At 45.0% G+C, this 18,249-nt stretch overlaps 1 protein-coding gene and 1 long non-coding RNA gene across 6 annotated transcripts in view; one reads left to right on the forward strand and one right to left on the reverse strand.

Annotated features, from left to right (window-relative positions):
* Window positions 1-18,249, reverse strand: part of LOC143807347 (uncharacterized) — a 96,567-nt gene that overhangs the window by 66,423 nt on the left and 11,895 nt on the right. The window contains exon 2 of the long non-coding RNA XR_013221704.1: window positions 12,437-12,481. This is a non-coding gene — a long non-coding RNA (uncharacterized LOC143807347). The remainder of the gene's footprint in view (window positions 1-12,436; window positions 12,482-18,249) is intronic.
* The window catches only part of FHOD1 (formin homology 2 domain containing 1), a 65,884-nt gene continuing 65,557 nt past the window's right edge, over window positions 17,923-18,249 (forward strand). For 3 of the 5 annotated variants that reach the window (XM_077288786.1, XM_077288789.1, XM_077288790.1), the window contains exon 1: window positions 17,923-18,187. In XM_077288786.1, coding sequence (XP_077144901.1) covers window positions 18,023-18,187 — 165 coding nt within the window. In that variant the 5' untranslated portion in view covers window positions 17,923-18,022. The remainder of the gene's footprint in view (window positions 18,188-18,249) is intronic. The other 2 variants (XM_077288788.1, XM_077288787.1) reach the window with 1 other exon arrangement.

An 18,249-nucleotide genomic window follows, 5' to 3' on the forward strand; every position in this document is an offset into this window, starting at 1 on the left:
ATTCCAATAAAACTAAAGTTGGCAGACTAGGACGACCATCTAATGTACATGACTCTCTGTTGGGAAGAGAAGGATCGGGCAGGTCGATATCAACATGCCCAATCCTTTTCTTCCTGAAGGAGATGAGCTGCTGTTGCAGGTGTCTGGCAGTTGCTCACTTCCCTTGTCGCTTTCAGAACAAGGGGGTCGGGAGAGATAACTGTGTGATGTGTTGTGTCTGGACGGCCCATAGGAGCTTTTAGAGGAGCCGACAATTAGAAAAGAAGCATCTGTAAGAATTACACTTGCTCGTCAGGCAATCAGATCTGGCATAAAAATCATCATTATTGGCAGCAGACCGTTTCTATTCCCCAATTGAGACTCAAACTAAACCATCAAGTTGCAGAACTTTTCATTTTACAATGGTGAACAGTGGTTCTTGCTTCAATATGCATTTTAGCAACTTTGTAGGATACTTTTATACAATTTTTCACCAAGTGCAGCTTTAGGCCTTTATTTCATCTATAGGCAGAAATCAGACAATTCGTGTAAAAAAACACAATGTGACGATCGGCTGCGAGTTTCCCAAACCGAACTCAACAGCCTTATACAGTCATGGCCCAAAGTATTGGCACCATTGAAATTGTTTTTTTGTTTTTTTTTATACACGTGTTTATTTCCTTTGTGTGTATTGGGAGAAGACAAAAAAAAAAAAAAGCGAAAAAAAGGCAAATTGGACATAATTTCACACAAAACCCCAAAAATGGCCCCGACAAAATTGTTGGCACCCTCAACTTAATATTTGGTTGCGCATCCTTTGGAATAAAGAACTGCAATCGCTTCCCATAACCATCTACAAGCTTCTTACACCTCTCAGTTGGAATTTTGTAGCACTCTTTTTTTTCACAAACTGTGTCAGTCAAACAGCAAAAACAACCTCAAAACATCTTTGAACCTCCACCATATTTGACTGTAGGTACTTTTTTATTTTCTTTGTAGACCTAATGCTGTTTTTGGTAAACTGTATAATGATGTGCTTTACTGAAAAGCTCTATCTTGGTCTCATCTATCCACAAGCTGCTTTCTCAGAAGGATTTTGGCTATCTCACATACATTTTGTCAAACTGCAGTCTAGTTTTTTATGTCTGTGTCAGTATTGGGGTCCTCTGGGGTCTCCTGACATAGCGTTTCATTTCATTCAGTTGTGGTCGGATAGATGGCTCTGACACTGATGCACCCTGAGCCTTCAGGACAACTTGAATTTCTTTAGAGCTTGACTGGGGCTGCTTATCCACCATCCGGACTATCCTGCGTTGCAATCTTTCATCAATTTTTCTCTGCCCTCTCTTCTTGCTTATATTGCGCACCGTGGGCAAAGGAACATCAAGATCTCTGGAGAAGGACTTGTAGCTTTGAGATTGCTGATATTTTTTAACAATTTTGGTTCTCAAGTCCTCAGACAGTTCTCTTCACCTTTATCTGTTCTCCATGCTTATTGTGGCACACAATGCAAAGGTTGACTCAACTCTTCCCTTTTTATCTGATTTCAGGTGTGATTTCCATATGACCCACATCTGTTACTTGCCACAGGTGAGTTTGAATGAGCATCACATGCTTGAAACAAAGTAGTTTACACACAATTTTGAAAAGGTGCCAACAATTTTTGTCCTGCACATTTTTGGGATTTTGTGTGAAATTATGTACAATTTGCCCTTTTTTCTCTTTTTTTTTTTGTGTTGTTACAATACACACAAAGGTAATAAACATGTATATAACAAAATATGCAATTGCAATAATTTTATTGCAAATATACTTCATTTTCTGGAACAATTTAAGCCATGTCTATATATGATAATGAAGTTGTAAGATCCGGTTAGTAGACCCATGACTGGTCCCCGTTCACTCATCGGGTTTCATGGACTTCTGAATTTGGCTGTATTCCAACACTTGGTAATTACAAAAAAAGCTGGAAAACCAGCATTAGAGGGTGTTCAGTGGTTGGACCTCCACCAGACCAACGTTTATCTTAACAATTCCCTTAAGAGCTGAAAGCCTGAAATGTAAAAGATTTTTTGCTCCGAATATTGTGGAAGCAGTGGAAATTTTTCTTCAAAGTCTCTTGTCTAATTACGTGGAAGTATTTACTACTGAAGCCGTGTTTGGTGAGATGCCGATAAATCTGAGATCGCTGGCAGCATTAAGGAGTAAAGCAGATGTGCAATGCTATCAGGTGGAGAAAGAAGGTGAGATCACTGAGGGGGGAATCTGCCAGAACCAGGGCTTGCTGAAAATCGGTATTATTAGTTGGGGGATAATAGGGAGAAGTCTATACCAATTAGATGGTTGGTCAGTCCCACCAATATCTGCAGGCTGCATCAACTTTAATCTCATTTTTACAGGGGCCTAACATTTTACAAAAATAATGTATCTTCTCCACTATTTTTCTTTTCTACAATCTTTTGCCATAACGATGTGGCGGACAGGGGTGGTGAACCTATTGGTTGCCCTTTAGTATCGAAAAGACCAGGATCGATGGACGCTGTGGGCAGATGACCCACCCAAAAGTGGATGACTTACCGGATGGGATCTTTTACAAATCATTCACCCCGACACGTAAAATACAGGCGGAATCTCAAGAACGTCACAAACCCAAGTTACCAGGTATCTGTCAAATGTGTCTGCAGACTGTGAGAAATTCTTATTATATCCTATGGACATTTGTAGAGACTCGCAGCCTTTCCTTTACTGACTATTATCAGATGTACTTTTCCTATAAATTTGACTTCTCCAACCTAAGCCTTCCCCTAGGGTGCGTATAATCGGTCCGTGTGCTCCATAGAACTATTTTAGCCAGTGCACATGGCCGATTTTCCACGAAGGCCAATGGGTTTGCATGTAAAAAAAGATTCGCCTTTCTGGTCTATTTTACGGACAAGGAAAATTTCTGCAAATTTGCAGATGCAACTGGCAAATTTTCCAGTGCAGTAGTCTGAACCCGGCCTTATCCTACTCTGTCAGGATAAAAATGTGACATTTATGGACTAAATCCATCAGTTTAGGTACATTATGGATCGTGGCTAACTAGAGCTCAGCCCTGTTGACCACACACAGAGGACTCAGTTGCGTCCCATCATAGCACCAGCTCCCCAGCAAACACAATAACTGATTAGGAAAAACACAATGCTATCTGATTAATCAATAAAAATGATTCCTCTTATCAGATATGGATGATAACAAGGTATAACTTGTCTGCAGTAGGCTCTGCTTTCACCTCGCCAATAAGGTTGCTATTCACTATTTTGCACTTATCTGCAATGCACCTGACCGGGAAAGAGGAGACCCTGGATCTGGTCAGCCAATGTCCATCACTAAAGTTGGTCATACACCTTAAGGTACCTTCACACGAAACGACATCGCTAGCGATCCGTGACGTTGCAGCGTCCTCGCTAGCGATATCGTTTCGTTTGACACGCAGCAGCGATCAGGATCCTGCTGTGATGTCGCTGGTCGCTGAATAAAGTCCAGAACTTTATTTGGTCGTCCGATCGCTGTGTATCGTTGTGTTTGAAAGCAAAAGCAACGATACCAGCGATGTTTTACACTGGTAACCAGGGTAAACATCGGGTTACTAAGCGCAGGGCCGCGCTTAGTAACCCGATGTTTACCCTGGTTACCAGCGTAAAAGTAAAAAAAAAAAACAGTACATGCTCACCTGCGCGTCCCCCAGCCTCTGCTTCCTGACACTTACTGAGCGCCGGCCCTAAACTGAAAGTGAAAGCACAGCGGTGACGTCACCGCTGTGCTGTTAGGGCCGGAGCTCAGTCAGTGTCAGGAAGCGGACGCCGGGGGACGCGCAGGTGAGCATGTACTGTTTGTTTTTTTTACTTTTACGCTGGTAACCAGGGTAAACATCGGGTTACTAAGCGCGGCCCTGCGCTTAGCAACCCGATGTTTACCCTGGTTACCCGGGGGCCTCGGCATCGTTGGTCGCTGGAGAGCGGCCTGTGTGACAGCTCCCCAGCGATCAAACAGCGACGCTGCAGCGATCAGTATCGTTGTCGCTATCGCTGCAGCGTCGCTTCGTGTGAAGGTACCTTTAGATATGTCGGCCAAGGGTTAGTTCTGACTGCTGCCCTTACAACCTCTTTTTTAACAGCCTTCAGTCGAGCCATGGTCACTTCTTGGAGGAACGCTCTGAAGGAAGATCGATCTTGTACAGGTCTAGATAGGTCCACCAGGGTCTTCTCCTGACATTATCTTGATAGTATCAAGCCATCAAGATGATGGTCTTCCCCTTCGCCTTATTCCTTCTATTCTTCGAACATGATGTCCTTTTCCAACCTCACTGGGAATTTGCACTTTGAGCTTGATTAATTTTGTTTGTGTTATTATGATGGAAAGGAGAGAGTAAAGCCCCCGTCACACTAAGCGAGGTCGCTAGTGAGATCGCTGCTGAGTCACAAGTTTTGTGATGCAACAGCGACCTCAGTAGCGATCTCGCTATGTTTGACACGTAGCAGCGACCAGGCCCCTGCTGTGAGATCGCTGGTCGTGTCGGAATGGCCTGGACCTTTTTTTGATCGTTGAGGTCCCACTGACATCGCTGAATCGGTGTGTGTGACACGGATTCAGCGATGTCTTCACTGGTAACCAGGGTAAACATCGGGTTACTAAGCGCAGGGCCGCGCTTAGTAACCCGATGTTTACCCTGGTTACCATCGTAAATGTAAAAAAAAACAAACACTACATACTCACAATCCGGTGTCCATCAGGTCCCTTGCCGTCTGCTTCCCGCACTGACTGACTGCCGGCTGTAAAGTGAAAGCACAACACAGCGGTGACGTCACCGCTCTGCTGTTAGGGCCGGCGCTCAGTCAGTGCAGGAAGCGGATGCCGGGGGACGCGAAGGTGAGTATGTACTGTTTGTTTTTTTACATTTTACACTGGTAACCAGGGTAAACATCGGGTTACTAAGCGCGGCCCTGCGCTTAGCAACCTGATGTTTACCCTGGTTACCCGGGGACCTCGGCATCGTTGGTCGCTGGAGAGCTGTCTGTGTGACAGCTCCCCAGCGACCACACAGCGACTAAACAGCGACACTGCAGCGATCGGCATCGTTGTCTGTATCGCTGCAGCGTCGCTAAGTGTGACGGGGCCTTAAGATCCCAGACGCCTCTGACAACAGCTTATCTCCAAGGATTGGGCATTGTTGAAACCAAATTTCCTGATCCTTATCTCCACCAACATTTTCAATATTGCTTGGTGGTGGATTCAGTTGACAATGTACACTGCAACCATAAGAGAGGTGCAAACACTTCCTTCCAAACCATATTATCCTCAACATTAGCAAACAATGGAGGAGGAGCCATAACTGTCCCTCTACCTTACTCCCCCAGGGTCGGTGTATTTTACATTTCAATGTTAGCTGCACGCTTCCCTTTTTTCCACTATTGTGCTTGTACCTGGAAAGTAGCTGACATGTATCATTGGAAGCTGACAAGACAATTGGGAGCTTTCATCTTCCAGCTTCCTATTCAGTGTTGACAACAGTAAAGGTACCTTCACACGAAACGACTTTGTAACGATATCGCTAGCGATCTGTGACGTTGCAGCGTCCTGGCTAGCGATATCGTTTAGTTTGACACGCAGCAGCGATCAGGATCCTGCTGTGATGTCGCTGGTCGCTGAATAAAGTTCAGAACTTTATTTGGTCGTCCGATCGCCGTGTATCGTTGTGTTTGACAGCAAAAGCAACGATACCAGCGATATTTTACACTGGTAACCAGGGTAAACATCGGGTTACTAAGCGCAGGGCCGCGCTTAGTAACCCGATGTTTACCCTGGTTACCAGTGTAAAATGTAAAAAAAACAAACACTACATACTTACATTCGCATCCCCCGCCGTCTGCTTCCCACACTGACTGAGCGCCGCAAAGTGAAAGTGAAAGCACAGCACAGCGGTGACGTCACCGCTGTGCCCTGCTACTGCCGGCGCTCAGTCAGTCAGTCAGTGCAGGAAGCGGACGCCGGGGGACGCGGATGTAAGTATGTAGTGTTTGTTTTTTTTACATTTTACGCTGGTAACCAGGGTAAACATCGGGTTACTAAGCGCGGCCCTGCGCTTAGCAACCCGATGTTTACCCTGGTTACCCGGGGACCTCGGCATCGTTGGTCGCTGGAGAGCGGTCTGTGTGACAGCTCTCCAGCGATCAAACAGCGACGCTGCAGCGATCGGCATCGTTGTCGCTATCGCTGCAGCGTCGTTTCGTGTGAAGGTACCTTAACTCTCCTATTGTGAGACAATCTACAAGGATTGTGAGGACATCACGCCTCTGGCAGCAGCTGATCTTATCTGTATGCCGGGATTATATTTCTCAGCAATGGAGAAGAATGGGGAGAGTGGTCCATACACTAGACATTTTAGAATTCTAAATAGGTAGATTTGGATCCTTTTTTGCCAACTGTCGGCAACGTTTTAAGCATCGACCTTCACAAACCGGCCAAGTGACAAGTTTCTGTCAGAAATCCCAAATGTTTGGCCAATTTATTGTCCTATTCACGTCAGAACCAGAGTGTTCCTCTGAAAAAGGCCAATGTATAGACGACATCTATGTAAACGTCTGATAAAAAAAAGAACAACCCCAAAGCCAAGAGCTGTTCTACTACAAGAATCTGATGACATATCCCCTCCAATTTTCGATCAGGTCCAGTGTCAAGAAAACTTTGTGTTGATCCTAATCACCATCTACATCACATGTCAAATTCTGGCCCGCAGGGTGAGTATATTTGGCCCGCAACGCCGGGCAAGTTCCCCAAGTGTACTTGGCCAACAACACCTGGCGGGTCCCCCGCCTGGCACTGACCTTTCACCCGGCATCACATTTTCAACTATATTGGCATCCTAGATGCCAATATAGTAGAGAGCAATGATGGAGGAGGGAGCGTCAGCTGACAATCCCTCTCCCATCATTCCCACACTCTGCGTCTGATGTCTCAGTGCAGCAGGCGCGATTACGTCATTAGAATGCACCCGCTGTACCGAGATGTGCAGAGAACCTGAAGACACCATGAAGAGAAGATTCCCATTATATTGTATGGAACACTTTTTTGTGGTCATTATACTGTATGGAGGACTATGGGGTTCCCATTGTATTGTATGGAGGACTATGTGGTGCCCATTATACTGTATGGAGGACTATGTGGTGCCCATTATACTATATGGAGGACTATGTGGTGCCCATTATACTGTATGGAGGACTATGTGGTGCCCATTATACTGTATGGAGGACTATGTGGTGCCCATTATACTGTATGGAGGACTATGTGGTGCCCATTATACTGTATGGAGGACTATGTGGTGCCCATTATACTGTATGGAGGACTATGGTGTTCCCATTGTACTATATGGAGGACTATGTGGTGCCAATTATACTGTATGGAGGACTATGGGGTTCCCATTGTACTGTATGGAGGACTATGTGGTGCTCATTATACTGTGTGGAGGACTATGTGGTGTCCATTATACTGTAAGGAGGACTATGTGGTGCCCATTATACTGTATAGAGGACTATGTGGGGCAATTATACTGTATGGGGCACTATGTGGGGCAATTATACTGTATGGGGCACTATGTAGGGCCATTATACTGTATAGAGGACTATGTGAAGCCATTATACTGTATGGAGCACTTTGTGGAGCCCATGATACTGTATGGAGGACTATGTGGGTTCCATTATACTGTATGGTGCACTTGTGAGGCCTCCACTGCATGAAGGACTATGTGGAGCCAATTATTCTGTAAGGAGCACTATGTGGGGGCCATTATACTATATGGAGCACTATGTGGGGTCCATTATACTATATGATGCACTTGTGGGTCCCATTATACTACATGAAGCACTATGTGGGGTATATTGTGCTGTATGGAGCACTATGTATGGCCCATTATACTGTATGGAGCACTACGTGGAGCCCATTATAGTGCATGGAGCACTATGTGGGCCCATTATACTGTATGGAGCACTATATGGAGCCATTATACTGTATAGAGCACTATGTGGACCGATGTATGTACTGTTGTACTGTATGGAAGGCAATGCAGGGTGCCGATATACTGTATGGAGCACTATTTGGGCACATTATACTGTATGGAAGGCAAGGCAGGCCTGGTTATACTGTATGGAGCACTATGTGGGACCATTATACTGCATGGAGCACTATGTGGGACCATTATACTGTATGCAGCACTATGTGGAACCATTATACTGTATGCAGCACTATGTAACCATTATACAGTATGGAAGGCAATGCAGTGCCAAGTTATGCTGTATGGATGACTATGTGGGGGTCATTCTACTCTATGGAGCAATTTTTGTGGCCATTATACCGTATGGAGGGCTTTGCGGGGATTATAGTGTGGGAATCATACTTTGATGGAAGTCACCATTCTTTGTCAGGGGGATGGAGAGAGGGGTGGGGCTATCTTACGGTGTTTGGGGGCACTTAAGTTTGCATCATATTCATATTAGGCCATAGGCTTTTACAGCTCTTGCATAACACATTATGTTATTCCAACATTTTATTCTAATACCTATTAATTAAAATGTACTTTGTTTGTTTCCTTATGAAAAAGTTTGTTATATTTGATAATAAGGAAAAACTTCCTCAATTGTAGACATTTTTTATTGCAATAAATATGAATGTTGGCCAATAACTTTGTCCAAGCTTATGATTTTGGTCCTCTGTGTATTTGAATGTGACATCCCTGGTCTACATCAATGTTCACATCCATATACTTATAACTTAATATTCATGGGAGTATGTATAAGTTGATTTGGGTGTAAACAAAATAATATAATTCTGAAGATCTTTATAAGTTTTTGTCCTTCTGTTCTTATACGTCCTCGTTCACAGAAAAGCAAAGACAGAAAAACTGACGCCGTAACATAATCTGACAGCGCATAATTAGCTCATCTGCTCCGCCAATATAAATATACTCAGGAAAGTATTCCTCCTCAGGTTTTGTTATAGCACCACAGGCGGCGGAGAGGTAGAGTTTTCCCTTTTGCAAAACCCAGTTACACTATAACTACATGTAATTAAGACTCTGCTGAGAGTCAGTGGAAATGCGGATAAGATTCTGTATTTATGGTCTTTCTGACTTAGAAGAGGAAAAAGGCTATGGTGTATCTGTGAAGCTGTTTACACTGGCGTAGGAAAAAGTCTGAAAAAATAATTTTCATCTCAATTGTTACCCTATGGCTTCTGTGTTTATATATCAGCAGTAGTGATGAGCGAACGTGCTCGGAAAAGGTGTTATCTGAGCATGCTCGGGTGCTAACCGAGTGACTTTGAGTCCATGCGTCCGCAATGTCACGTGGCGGTTCGACAGCCACAACACATGCATGGATTGCCTAACAAACAGGAAATCCTTGCAAGTGAGGTCAGTTTTTTCACGGACAAATGTCATTGATCACCTGTGGAAAGATCTTAATTGCTGTTGGGAGAAGGCACCTTCCCATATGAGAGACCGGGAGAAATTTGCAAAACAAGAGTGGTCCAAAACTCCAGAGAAGATGTGTAAGGGTATGTTTCCACGTTCAGGAAACGCTGCTTGTTTGACGCTGCGCAGCGCTGCAGCGTCAAACAAGCAGCGTCCAGATGTTCCTGCATAGTGGAGGGGATTTGATGAAATCCTGTCTCCACTATGCGTGGAAACCCGCACGCGGCGGCCCTGCGACTACGGACATGCTGCGTGTCTTTTCAGATCGCAGCATGCCCGTACACCTTGCGGGGACGCAGCGTCCCCGCAAGGCATATCACAGGGCCCTATGGGAGAGAGCGATCATCCCGGATGTGAAGAGTTAACACATCCGGCATGATCGTGTCCCATTAAGGGGGCGGGGCTTAGCGCCGAGCGGCTTCGCCGCTGCGGCGATACCGCCGCCCATCCGTACCGTGGAGACATACCCTAAGAAGCTTAGAAAAAGCGATTGACTGCAGTTATTTATTCCACAGGGTGCAACCAAATATTAACCATTTTGTCCGGCTCATTTTTGGTGTTTTATATGAAATTATGTCCAATTTGCCTTTTATTATCTGTACTTTTGTGTTGTTCCAATACACACAAAGGAAATAAACCCATGCATAACAAAACGTGTGTAATTGCAATAATTTTCTGGGAGAAATACTTAATTTTCTGAAACAATTTCAAGGGTGCCAACACTTTCGGCCATGACTGTATTAGCGTTTGCCATCGCAGATTCAAATGTAGTACAGCCGGAGACATTGGTGAAGGCAAGACCTTGGCCACGAGGGAACATCCATGAGTAGGACCTCTGGATCCAAAAGGATTGAGTGGTCGCGGCGAATGGCAAACTATGAGGTCTATTGTGACAAAACACTGGTCTATAATACAAACAGAACCCTCCCTAGCGGCGTATCTATCAGGTGTCCCATTGATGACAACAACATCTTAAAGATATACTAGTTACAAGTCACTACGTACCACAACCACTCAATCCTTTATTCATACCCAATGGCTGAATCAGCATTGTAAAAATGTACCCGGCAGATTTATTTTCTTTTGCAATCACAGCCTTGTGTAAGCTAACAGCAGTTGCACCATCAATGAGAATCTGCATGTTAGGTCTGAGAGCCGAAAAATAATAATCGGTTTTTATTCCAAAGGTAAAACTGAATCTACTAATGGCTATGGGACAAGAAAAGTGAAAACACCTCGAAAGTGATCGATACTACGAAAAAAGCGTTAACTAATTCTGCATATGAAAGTCTCTTAAGTCGCTATACGTAAGCGCTTGTAGTTACTAGTTTATCGTCAAGTGTAAAAGTGCCCTTAGGCGTTTACGAGCAGAACAGGTGGGGAATCATATAGCGTGTCCATCAAGATTGAGATAGCTGTCGACTAAATAAGCGTTTCAGCGATGCAAGGAGGAGCAAAGACGATGGCTTCTTCTCATCTCAGGGACACTCCCCAAGAAGGTGGGGAAAGTTGAATTTAATAACGTTGGGTTTCCACCGGTCGATCGGCGGTCTTGATGTTTTAGAAAGACCGCCCGCACTTCTGATGAGCACAGAACGATCTGTTTACATTGCATGATTATTGGGAAGGGAGCAATCCTAGGTGCGAAGCACGGACAGGCTGATCATAGTCTTGACATGACTCTTTCTCAATCTTACATTGCCGGTCGTCAAGGTGAGGCTGTTGTGACAGGACAGGTATTCTTTGGGATGGCTTGGTTTGCATGTTCTCTTCGAACATTGCGAGAAGCCGTCGAGACGATAAAACGTAATAAAATGCAGGTTTTTACCCTGAGGATGTGACAAAAGCTACTGCACAGAGACACGAAAACAAGATCATTTGTAGCCTTGATTCATCCCCGATTACTTCACATCCCCCCTCCTCCGTACACAGATGGGAACCATTTAGTAATAGTAAAATTGGTAACATGATCAGAGGTCGCAGTAAGAGAATGCCAAGCCATCTAGGTGGATGTGGAGAGCCACGTTTCATGGCGAACGGCTCGCTTTCATCATTGATTCTCTTCGGGTCTTGGGTTCCAGCTCAGGTTTTACAACTTAAAGGGTCGAAATTAAGGAGTTTTTTTTTCTTTCTCGTCAGTCAGCAACAAGTTGAAAGTGAAGGTTTTCGGTCAGTGACACATTACAGAGTCGCTTCCAACGCTACAGTCTCTGTTGGATATTATGTTACGCTGAACTGCAGCAGAGGTCTGAGGTTAAGGAGCGGATTTGCTTGACATCAGCAGACATGTGATAATTGAAACCGAAAATATGCAGTGATGTCACCCAGAGGGAGAGAATTTGGAGGGGGTGACGGAAGCAAATGCAGATGGCTAAGAGACAGGTGTGAATTGAAATAAAAAAATCTATCAGGATTGTACAACATTACGAAGGTCGTATATAATTAAAGAGCCGTCATTCAATTCTTCACTGTGAAAATTCGATCAGTAACCATGACTTATTAATAAAGATGTTCCTAGAAGGAGTCCTATGGGAAATCAGGGGTAAAGTTTTAGCCTTCATATTTAGAGGTAATAACTGGGTTTGGGGATAAATCCATCACACCATAGAACTTTATTAAAACCAGTCTCATATCTGTGGGAAAAGCAGGATGCTAAAGGTTACTTTTCAAGCCATCAGGTCCTATTGCTTCCAACTGGAGAAGGAGCCAGTGTGACCCCGGCCTAAGGAGTGTTCTCTTCTTCAATGGCGTATCGCTAGTTATCAACCTCTGACGAAAGGAGCAAAACCGACCCTGTTTATGGACCGAGACTACAGTGATGTAGGAAAGTAAGGAAACTTTTGCAAAAGAAAGTATATTTATAAGTTCTTTATATTCATATTATAAACACATCTAACAATATTCTAGTGTTACAGCCCCAACCCCACACAAAAAAAATTAGAATAATACACACACCTGATGTCAGTTCTTCATCTGTCATTACTTTTACATCGCCTGAATCTGAAAATTGATTTAAAAAAATTGTATTGAATTGTTTGGCAGATTCTAAAAAAAAAAAAAAGGAAGTAGAAGGAATAAAAGAAGAGTAAACACTGCCCACTTTTTTTTTTTTACCATTTAGGGTATGTTTCCATGGGCAGAAACCAAGTCTGCTCCGTCCAAAGCGCTGCGGAGACATGCTGCGGTTTCGAAAGACACGCCGCATGTCCGCCTCCGCAGGGAAGCCAGAGACGTCCTTGCGTGCATTGTGGAGATGGGATTTCTTCAAATCTCATCCACTATGCTGTAACATCTGGACGCTGCGGGTTGGATGCTGTGGATGAACGTGGAAACATACCCTTACACTTAAAATTAAATACAAGGTTGTGCTGACTTCCTGATACCTGGGAGCAGAGCATTGTGGGAGCTGAGGTGATAGTGACATTTCTGGATTTTAGGTCACATGACTGCACACGTGGATTACAAGTCGCAGAACTGTCACTTTATTTGTGGGACCTGAAGCGCCAAGGAAGGGGGGAGCCACACGCCCAAAGGAAGGGGGCAGCCACGCACGCAAAGGACGGGGGGAGCCGGGAGCGCGGAGGACGTGAGGGGAGCCGGGAGCGCGGAGGACGGGGAAGGGGGGGGGGGGAGCCGGGAGCACGGACCTTGTGAGGCCTAGATGTGACGGCTCAGATTTATGGTCATAGACATCAGCCCCGACATGATGGGGAGCGCAGGTCGGCACCGCCTGTTACCAAAGGCTGAATGTAACAGGGGAACTGTCACAAAGGGACAGCTGCACTCTAACACTGACTGTCTCTACTGCTCTCCCCTCAGGGACCATCTCTACCAGGGCTGTGGAGTCGGTAAGCCACAGTTGCGACTCCGACTCCTGGATTTTATCAGGTTCCGGCTCCGACTCCTTCATAAATGGCCAATTCGTAACAATAAATTTACTGTTGTAAAATATTAACATCGTGCTTATTCAGTTTCTCACCATCATATAAGTAATCAGACCACTTAGAGCAAAAACTATATTTATTAGAATACAATTAGAATATAGCAAATAACTTTTATAAACTTTTCTAAACTCTTGTAAGTAAATATGCAAAAAACACTTATGCAGTTAATAAGAAGAAATCTATAAATTTGTCATCAGAACAAGTATTGCCTCTGTCAGATCCTCCTTCGTGGATGCCCTCAAATCTGATCTAATTATTTTGAGAGCAGAGGACAACCTCTCTACACTAACTTGCGTTGGTGGCAAAGCAGTAACCACTCGGGCAACATCTCTGACAATGTCAGGATACAGAGGAATCGCTTGTTGCACTGTTATTTTTGATGAACGGTCAAATTTCTCAATTTCTTTTAGTGCACATGAAAAATTCTGCTGAAATGTACTGGCTGTGTTCTTTGATGGGGATGACTCTTCTATGCGGGAACGCTTTGCACGGTCCTTGTGATCCAAATATTTTTCAAAATGAAATTCTTCATCAGTTGATGAGGGTGAAGATGTGGCAGGACGACCAAATTCTTCTTGTTCCTCCTGACTGTTCTGCAACCCTTTCATCCTTACTGCTATTTCAAACAGAGCTCCTTTTCCTTTAGTTAGCTGTTGATCATCTAGAAGAATCTGATGCATTGGGTCTACATAAACAGCTGCCAAAAGAATGTTATTTTGTAATAGTAGCTCCTCTCTCCGTTTCATTGATGTAGCAATGCCACTTGCAATTAACCCTCCTCTTTGGGACAGGCGAAACATCAGGTTCTTCCTCTCCTTTAAGAAAATACCTGGAGTTAAGTCCTCTGCTTGTAATTTTTTAGTCACTGTAAATGGGTGCTCTAGCAATTTTTCCAGCTCAGTCACCTGATTCCACTGACTTTCATTTAGCGTCAGTTGAGGGTTATCCATGTCTACAAGAAAGGTTTTCAGTTCAACCAAGCGCTGAATCATTAAGTAAGTACTGCCCCATCGTGTGGCTTGATCAATAATTGCCCCTTTTCCAGCACGTCTCTTCAAAATTGAGTCAACTTTAGGGGTTCTGGCAACAGTAGCCAATTTTCTCACCTTGCCAATCAGTGCAGCAGCATGTCCTTCTTGCAGACTGTCTCTTATAGCCTGCTGTAGCGTATGCACAACACAGCGCATGTGATGGATGAAAGAACGTATTGACACAGTTTCAACAAGATCATCTAAACTATCATGTTGCTGTTCATCTGAAGCAACTTCAGTTTGCTCCTCAGTTACAATACTGTGTTCCTCTATTTCAAACATTTCTGTGTCTGTGGACCCAGAATGTTCTTCTAGCTGCTAGTCACCATCATTACTCTCATTCATTAGCTTAATAGTACTTATCATATTTGAAGCATTGTCAGTTACGACAGAAAGAACTTGCTCTTTTTTAAGTTCATAGTCTTGCAGAACTTTTTCCACCAAGACCTGGAGAAACTCACTGGTGTGATGAGCTTTGGTGTCTTTTACTGCCAATGTCTTGGTAACTATTTCATTTTTCTCACAAACAGATCGGACATTGATAGCAAAATAGTTCACTCTGTGACGTGTGCAGGCATCCATTTTAAGAAACAGAAAGAGTCCCTTGAGAGTTTTTTTAAGTTCTTCCTTTTGTTTAAAAGCTTCTTCGATTACTAATTTTCTAATACTCTCTCTCTCCAGAGAAACATCAAGCTTGCGGGCCATTTCACCATTCAGACACATAAAAGCTGGTCGTGAAAATAATGAAATAGGCACACTATCCTTTACAACAAGCTCTATGATCTGTTTTTTAAATGTATCTACTGTCATTGTCACAGGAACTGTCACTGACAAAATATCTTGCAACTGATGGCTGCAAAGTTCTCTGCTCCTTTGTTTGGCTGGAAGAGCTGGGCACTGGTTCATTGGTTTGGATGCAGTCTTTCTCATCCACTGCTTTCAGTACTTCTGGATGAAAGCGCTGTAAATGTCTCTTTAGATTAGAAGCTCTGGTAGGAGCATTTTTATCTTTGCCTGAATATGCACTGATCTTGGTTTCACAGCATTTGTTTTCGTCTGGATCATTTGTCATACACTGACAGACATAATGTTTTCTATCTTGAGTGATGGTGAAATGTTCAAATACAGCTGATTTAATATGACGCTTTTTTGACATTCTCAGGTTTTTAATTCTGCATTCACAATCCAAATGACAATTGTTTTTCCTAAAAACAATTGTACAAAATTATTGCCAGGTCGTACAACTGATATAGTGGTCAGTAATACTGTTATTCCTCATGTACTCACAGTTAACTGATGCAAAGTTTGTTGAAAGGATAATACTTCTTACAGTCTTCCTCTTCTGAGTAGCAGCTGTGAGATGCTTGGAAGACGCACACCTAGTAAACATCTAGTCTAGATGAGGAGCTTTACTACTAAGAATTTGCAACATATTTTCACTTTCATACATTGTAAGTAGGGGGGGTTGGGGCACCATGAGGTTAACCAAGAATAAGATTAGATAAGGGCAGTGGAGAACAGTGACACATAAGAAGTAAGAAATGTCTCTACCTCCAGCAGAACTGCTTATCACTGTTGTTCATAGTTTGATAGAACATATATATTTGAGTAACATTTATAAAATTCATATGAAAGTTCAATTATGAAATATTAATACATTTTTTTAAAAGCTGGAGTCAGAGTCGGTACATTTCTACCGACTCCAACTCCAACCAAAACTAACTCCGACTCCACAGCCCTGGTCTCTACATGTCTCTCCTCAGTCATAGTTTCTCCACAGTTTTCCTATCAATGACAGTCTCTCCATCCCTCTCTCTACAGTGAGTGTCTCCATCCTTCTTTCTACATTGACAGCGTCTCCATCATTCTTTCTACAGTGACAGTCTATCCATCCTTCTCTCTACAGTGACTGTCTCCCTCTCTTTACAGTGACAGTCTCTCCATCCTTCTCTCTACATTGACAGTCTCTCCATCCATCTCTCCCCCTCGGTGTCTCTGTCCCCCTCTGTGACATGGTCCTCAGCCCCTGTCCTGTGCTCTGCTCCTCAATGTCTCTTTCCCCACTCAGCCTCTTCCTCAGTGTCTCTCTCTCCCTCAGTGACATTCTCCTCAGTCTCCGTCCCGCGCTCTGTGTCTCTGTCCCTCAGTGTCTCTCTGTGAAATTATCCTCAGTCTCTCCATCCCCGTGACATTCTCCTCAGTCTCTCTGTCCCCCTGTGACATTCTCCTCAGTCTCTCTATCCCCCTGTGACATTCTCCTCAGTCTCTCTGTACCCCTCAGTGACATTCTCCTCAGTCTCTCCCGTCCCCCTCAGTGACATTCTCCTGTCTCTCCGTCCCCCTCAGTGACATTCTCCTCAGTCTCTCTGTACCCCTCAGTGACATTCTCCTCAGTCTCTTCCGTCCCAAGTGACATTTTCCTCAGTCTCTCTGTCCCGCTCAGTGACATTCTCTTCAGTTTTTGTGCCCCTCAGTGACATTCTCCTCAGTCTCTGTCCCCCTGTGACATGCTCCCCAGTCTCTCTCTGTCCCCCTCTGTAACATTCTCCTCAGTCTCTCTGTCCCTCAGTGACATTCTCCTCAGTCTCTCTGTCCCTCAGTGACATTCTCCTCAGTCTCTCTGTCCCTCAGTGACATTATCTTCAGTGTCTTTGTCCCCCTGTGACATTCTCCTCAGTGTCTCTGTCCCTCAGGGACATTATCTTCAGTGTTTCTGTCCCCCTGTGACATTCTCCTCAGTGTCTCTGTCCCCCTGTGACATTCCCATCTCTCCGTCGCCCTCAGTGACATTCTTCTCAGTCTCTTTGTGCCACTCTGTGACATTCTCCTCAGTCTCCATCCTGCGCTCTGTGTCTCTGTCCTTCAGTGTCTCTACCCCTCTTCATCAGTGTCTCTTTATCCCCCTCAGTGTTTCTGTCCGCCTCTGTGAAATTCTCCTCAGTCTCTCTGTCCCCCTCTGTGACATTCTCCTCAGTCTTTATCCCCCTCTGTGACATTCTCTTCAGTCTCCGTCCTGCGCTCTTTCCCTCAGCGTCTATTTGTCCCCCCCCTCTGTGACATTCTCCTCAGTCTCTCTGTCCCCCTCTGTGACATTCTCTTCAGTCTCTCTGTCCCCCTCTGTGACATTCTCCTCAGTCTCTCTTTCAGCGTCCCCCTCTGTGACATTCTCCTCAGTCTCTCTGCCCCCCTCTGTGACATTCTCCTCAGTCTCTCTGTCCCCCTCTGTGACATTCTCCTCAGTCTCTGTCAGTGTCCCCCTCTGTGACATTCTCCTCAGTCTCTCTGCCCCCCTCTGTGACATTCTCCTCAGTCTCTCTGTCCCCCTCGGCGAGCAGCAAGACTGTGACATTCACCTCAGTGACATTCTCCAACTCGTCACTCACTCACACGCACTCAGCCTCGCCTCTGTCCAGCGCTCTCTCCCCTATACACCGCAGTACCCGCCCCCGGTGACGTCACGGCCCCGGCCCGGCCCCCGGTGAGAGCGGCGGCGCGGGCGTAGCGCTGCCGCCAGTGTGAGCACTGCAGTGACCGGGGAGCCGGGCGGAGGTCGGTCCTCCGCCGCCATGGCGTCAGTCCAGTGCCGGGTGCAGTACCTGGATGACATGGATCCTTTCATTTGCACCAACTTCCCGGAGCCGCGGAGACCCCCGGTGTACAACTTCCCGGAGAGCGCCGTCCTGAGCGAGCATCTGCCGGCCGTGCACAAACTGCTGGAGGCCCCGCTGAAGGTAATGGGGGCGGAGGTCAGAGGGCACAGGGGGTCACTGCAGCATTGGGGGAGTGTAAGCTC

The sequence above is a fragment of the Ranitomeya variabilis genome, chromosome 2, assembly GCF_051348905.1.
Source record: "Ranitomeya variabilis isolate aRanVar5 chromosome 2, aRanVar5.hap1, whole genome shotgun sequence".
Lineage (NCBI taxonomy): Eukaryota > Metazoa > Chordata > Amphibia > Anura > Dendrobatidae > Ranitomeya > Ranitomeya variabilis.